The 6,000-nt window shown below is 44.4% G+C and overlaps 1 protein-coding gene across 1 annotated transcript; it reads left to right on the top strand.

Moving 5' to 3' along the window:
• The first annotated feature begins 2,009 nt into the window (after positions 1-2,009).
• LOC118964569 (E3 ubiquitin/ISG15 ligase TRIM25-like) lies at positions 2,010-2,627 on the top strand. Its single transcript, XM_036976918.1, has one exon. It carries the CDS (start codon positions 2,022-2,024, stop codon positions 2,625-2,627), a length of 606 nt encoding a protein of 201 aa, XP_036832813.1. The 5' UTR covers positions 2,010-2,021.
• Positions 2,628-6,000: the final 3,373 nt, after the last annotated feature.

Genomic DNA, 6,000 nt, shown 5'->3' with positions numbered 1-6,000 from the left:
AAGACAGCGAGAGAGAAAAGGGGTAAGCAATCATTTAAATACATCACAAGCTGTACGCCCATTGTTGAGAGGAGAGCAAGCTGATCACCGTACAGGGATTCCCATAGGTTATTTAGCAAGAGTGGTGAGGTTCCATTATTCTATTACATTTATATTTCATTTATTCACTTTTCCCCCAAACAATTACAAACATACACATACGAACCACAACGTACAGACGCACACAAACATCGAATACACCCCAACGGCCCACCCACATGTTCATACCCCTATCTCCAGTGCCTGCATTATTGTTCGCCACATGGCCTCAAATTATACCATTTAGTTTTTCTCTGTTGTCCATGCACTTTTAATATTTAAATAATCAATCATTTGATTTCATCATTGTGTTAATGATGGCAGATTGATTCATTTCCAGGTGTTAAGAATACATTTCTTCAAGATGAGTCATTCTGCTGTGCTCATTGATTATAGGGTAAAGGGGATTGACATTCCGCACGTGGCTAATTGATAGTAAAGGAGGAGTGACATAATGCTGTGCTGTTGACGAGAACATTTGTAAACATCACAGATATAAATTCCTGCTGTGCCCATGATAAAGGATGTGATGTGAATTATGTTGTAGCCTACTACTGAATCAAAGTAGAATGTGAGGATAATCATTCAGACCAGCCTTACTGATTGAACTTACGTTAACTACATTAGTAGACTACGTCTGTAATAGTTGATGAATATCTTAAAAGGATAGTTCACACACAATATCCCAATTTCCACGTGTTTTCTACTTAACTTTCAACTACCATTTATTTGATCAATTTATCTTGATAACACTGCCCGTGATACGATCTCTCTGTAACAGGTTCACCATGGGGAGAGAAGGCCTGCTATTCATCTTATTTCTGCTGCTTCCACTGGCCTTGGTGTGGGAAGAACCCCAACCCTCAACTCAATCAGTGATCTCAGTAATATTGAGTTTGGCCACCACTTCCCACGTCGCGGCTTATATCTGCGCTACTTCATCACCCACAAGCCAGTTGTGGATAACAACGATGTACCAATGTTCATACCAGACAGGGGAGACACGGGCTTCCATTTCTACAGTAACTTTGAAAGGGTGTTTCCACCGCTACAAGATCAAAACCTACATTACAGGCTTACTATGCTGTTTTTCATGGTTCGGGCTAGGCCCTTCTAGATGATTCTGTGCTTCCAACTTGGTGGCAGCAATATGGGGAAGGCCCTTTCCTGTTTCAGCATGACAATGCCCCCGTACACAAAGCGAGGTCAATACAGAAATGGTTTGTCGAGGTCGGTGTAGAAGAACTTGACTGGCCTGCACATAGCCCTGACCTCAACCTCATCAAACACCATTGGGTTGAATTGGAACAGCAACTGTGAGCCAGGCCTAATCATCCAACATCAGTGCCCAACCTCACTAATGCTTTTGTGGCTGAATGGAAGCAAGTCCCTTCAGCAATGTTCCAACATCTAGTGGAAAGCCTTCCCAGAAGAGGGGAGACCATTATTGCAGCAATGGGGGGACCAACTCCATATTAACGCCCATGATTTTGGAATGAGATGTTTGACATGCAGGTGTCCACATACTTTTGGTCATGTAGTATATATGTCTACCATGTCCATCCGACCTGGGAGCCAGGCTCGATTCTTTCTGAATAAATTATTACGAACCGTCTGCAAAGACAATTCCCCTGGGAACGCTGAAAGAGATCCATGTTCTTTTTCATTTCTTGTCAGTGAGTTCACAACCTCAAATCTACACAGAACTAGTTAGCTTGTCTTGAATAGTACAGATGTAAGATCTTAATTTGATAACTCTTTTGTTGCCAAGACTTGATTTGCCTTAACCAAAAATGTATCAACCCCTAAAAAATTGTCCATTAATTATAATCCATATGAAATTTCAATTTCCAGTTGTTGCAGGATTATTTTCCTGCATAGAAAAACTTGCTTGAGTTATGTTGTTCTGTCTGTCTGTGTGAGAATGAACAACAACAGTCTAAATGGCTCAGCAGGGAGTTCTACTAGACCAGGACCAGTTCTGTTGTTCTGTCTGTCTGGATCTACTGAAGGAGCCGGTGGCTATTCCCTTTGGACACAGTTACTGTAGAAGTTGTATTGAGGGCTACTGGGATCAGGACGATCAGGGCATCTACAGTTGTCCTCAGTGCAATCAGACCTTCACTCCAAGGCCTACTCTGAGGAAAAATAACATGTTGGCTGAGGTGGTGGAGACACTGAAGAAGACAGGACTCCAGGCTGCTCCCCCTGCTCTGTGCTATGTTGGACCTGGAGATGTGGCGTGTGATTTCTGCACTGGGACCAGAAAGCAGAAAGCCCTCATGTCCTGTCTGGTGTGTCTGGTGTCTTACTGTGAGACTCACCTCCAGCCTCACTATGATGTTCCTGGACTAAAGAAACACAAGCTGGTCAAAGCCACCGCACAACTACAGGAGAAGATCTGCTCTCATCATGACAAACTGCTGGAGGTTTACTGTCGTACCGATCAACAGTGGATCTCGTATCAATGTATGATGGATGAACATAAAGGTAATGATACAGTGTCAGCTGCAGCAGAGAGGTGTAACGCTCGTCGTCGTAAGGAATAGTGGACCAAAGCGCAGCATGATAAGTGTTCATGATTTTATTCATCAAAGAAACACTCAAACAAAAGTAACAAAATGAAAAGCGAACAGTTCTGTCAGGTAACAGAGACTAAACAGAAAATAACTACCCACAAAAACCTTGTGGGGAAAAGCTACCTAAGTATGATTCCCAATCAGAGACAACGATAGACAGCTGTCCCTGATTGAGAACCATACCCGGCCAAAACAAAGAAATACAAAAACATAGAAAAGGGAACATAGAATGCCCACCCAAATCACACCCTGACCAAACCAAAAGAGAGACATAAAAAGCTCTAAGGTCAAAAGGACTGAGATACAGGTTAGACCAGAACAACTCTAAACATAGAATTTAAGACACATTAGGAAGACTGTTTTAATAAGAGAGATAATAAGTAACATTGTTCAAATAAAATTGATCCAAGCAGATGAAATATGAAAGTGAAATCTGAGTTATGAGCATTTGAAACCCCATTATCATTCTGAATGCTCTTTTATCAGTTCAAAGTTCAGTCTCTCTAATATATGTTGTGTATTGTAAAAACCATAATCATTCAATCAATTATGTGCTGTGGTGACTGAGTAGGAACTGTGTGCTGTGGTGACTGTGTAGTAACTGTGTGCTGTGGTGACTGAGTAGGAACTGTGTGCTGTGGTGACTGTGTAGTAACTGTGTGCTGTGGTGACTGAGTAGGAACTGTGTGCTGTGGTGAATGTGTAGTAACTGTGTGCTGTGGTGACTGTGTCGGAACTGTGTGCTGTGGTGACTGTGTCGGAACTGTGTGCTGTGGTGACTGTGTCGGAACTGTGTGCTGTGGTGACTGTGTCGGAACTGTGTGCTGTGGGGAATGTGTAGTAACTGTGTGCTGTGGTGACTGTGTCGGAACTGTGTGCTGTGGTGACTGTGTAGGAACTGTGTGCTGTGGTGACTGTGTAGGAACTGTGTGGTCACTATTTTCTGTGGTGAATGTGTAGGAACTGTGTGCTGTGGTGACTGTGTAGTAACTGTGTAGTCACTATTTGCTGTGGTGAATGCGTAGTAACTGTGTAGTCACTATTTGCTGTGGTGAATGCGTAGTAACTGTGTGCTGTGGTGACTGTGTCGGAACTGTGTGCTGTGGTGACTGTGTCGGAACTGTGTGCTGTGGGGAATGTGTAGTAACTATGTGCTGTGGTGACTGTCTAGGAACTGTGTGCTGTGGTGACTGTGTAGGAACTGTGTGCTGTGGTGAATGTGTAGTAACTGTGTGGTCACTATTTGCTGTGGTGAATGTGTAGTAACTGTGTGCTGTGGTGACTGTGTCGGAACTGTGTGCTGTGGTGACTGTGTAGGAACTGTGTGCTGTGGTGACTGTGTAGTAACTATGTGCTGTGGTGACTGTCTAGGAACTGTGTGCTGTGGTGACTGTGTAGGAACTGTGTGCTGTGGTGAATGTGTAGTAACTGTGTGGTCACTATTTGCTGTGGTGACTGTGTAGGAACTGTGTGCTGTGGTGACTGTGTAGTAACTGTGTGCTATGGTAACTGTGTAGTCACTATGTGCTGTGGTGAATGTGTAGTCACTATGTGCTATGGTGAATGTGTAGTCACTATGTGCTGTGGTGACTGTGTCGGAACTGTGTGCTGTGGGGAATGTGTAGTAACTGTGTGCTGTGGTGACTGTGTCGGAACTGTGTGCTGTGGTGACTGTGTAGGAACTGTGTGCTGTGGTGACTGTGTAGTAACTATGTGCTGTGGTGACTGTGTAGGAACTGTGTGCTGTGGTGACTGTGTAGGAACTGTGTGCTGTGGTGAATGTGTAGTAACTGTGTGGTGACTATTTGCTGTGGTGACTGTGTAGGAACTGTGTGCTGTGGTGACTGTGTAGTAACTGTGTGCTATGGTAACTGTGTAGTAACTGTGTGCTGTGGTGACTGTGTAGTAACTGTGTGCTGTGGTGACTGTGTAGGAACTGTGTGGTCACTATTTGCTGTGGTGAATGTGTAGGAACTGTGTGCTGTGGTGACTGTGTAGTAACTGTGTAGTCACTATTTGCTGTGGTGAATGTGTAGTAACTGTGTAGTCACTATTTGCTGTGGTGAATGTGTAGTAACTGTGTGCTGTGGTGACTGTGTCGGAACTGTGTGCTGTGGTGACTGTGTCGGAACTGTGTGCTGTGGGGAATGTGTAGTAACTGTGTGCTGTGGTGACTGTGTCGGAACTGTGTGATGTGGTGACTGTGTAGGAACTGTGTGCTGTGGTGACTGTGTAGTAACTATGTGCTGTGGTGACTGTGTAGGAACTGTGTGCTGTGGTGACTGTGTAGGAACTGTGTGCTGTGGTGAATGTGTAGTAACTGTGTGGTCACTATTTGCTGTGGTGACTGTGTAGGAACTGTGTGCTGTGGTGACTGTGTAGTAACTGTGTGCTATGGTAACTGTGTAGTAACTGTGTGCTGTGGTGACTGTGTAGTAACTGTGTGCTATGGTAACTGTGTAGTCACTATGTGCTGTGGTGAATGTGTAGTCATAATGTGCTATGGTGAATGTGTAGTCACTATGTGCTGTGGTGACTGTGTCGGAACTGTGTGCTGTGGGGAATGTGTAGTAACTGTGTGCTGTGGTGACTGTGTCGGAACTGTGTGCTGTGGTGACTGTGTAGGAACTGTGTGCTGTGGTGACTGTGTAGTAACTATGTGCTGTGGTGACTGTGTAGGAACTGTGTGCTGTGGTGACTGTGTAGGAACTGTGTGCTGTGGTGAATGTGTAGTAACTGTGTGGTCACTATTTGCTGTGGTGACTGTGTAGGAACTGTGTGCTGTGGTGACTGTGTAGTAACTGTGTGCTATGGTAACTGTGTAGTAACTGTGTGCTGTGGTGAATGTGTAGTAACTGTGTGCTATGGTAACTGTGTAGTCACTATGTGCTGTGGTGAATGTGTAGTCACTATGTGCTATGGTGAATGTGTAGTCACTATGTGCTGTGGTGAATGTGTAGTCACTATGTGCTGTGGTGAATGTGTAGTCACTATGTGCTGTGGTGAATGTGTAGTCACTATGTGCTCTGGTGAATGTGTAGTCACTATGTGCTGTGGTGAATGTGTAGTCACTATGTGCTGTGGTGAATGTGTAGTCACTATGTGCTGTGGTGAATGTGTAGTCACTATGTGCTGTGGTGAATGTGTAGTCACTATGTGCTGTGGTGAATGTGTAGTCACTATGTGCTGTGGTGAATGTGTAGTCACTATGTGCTGTGGTGAATGTGTAGTCACTATGTGCTGTGGTGAATGTGTAGTCACTATGTGCTGTGGTGAATGTGTAGTCACTATGTGCTGTGGTGAATGTGTAGTCACTATGTGCTGTGGTGAATGTGTAGTCACT

This window comes from Oncorhynchus mykiss, chromosome 5, assembly GCF_013265735.2.
Source record: "Oncorhynchus mykiss isolate Arlee chromosome 5, USDA_OmykA_1.1, whole genome shotgun sequence".
Classification (NCBI taxonomy): domain Eukaryota; kingdom Metazoa; phylum Chordata; class Actinopteri; order Salmoniformes; family Salmonidae; genus Oncorhynchus; species Oncorhynchus mykiss.
Note: the sequence above shows the minus strand (reverse complement) of the source record. Positions and strands in the feature narration are given on the sequence as shown.

Excerpts from the sequence above, each read along its gene's own strand:
- LOC118964569 (XM_036976918.1), top strand. The coding sequence starts at position 2,022 with ATGGCTCAGCAGGGAGTTCTACTAGACCAGGACCAGTTCTGTTGTTCT.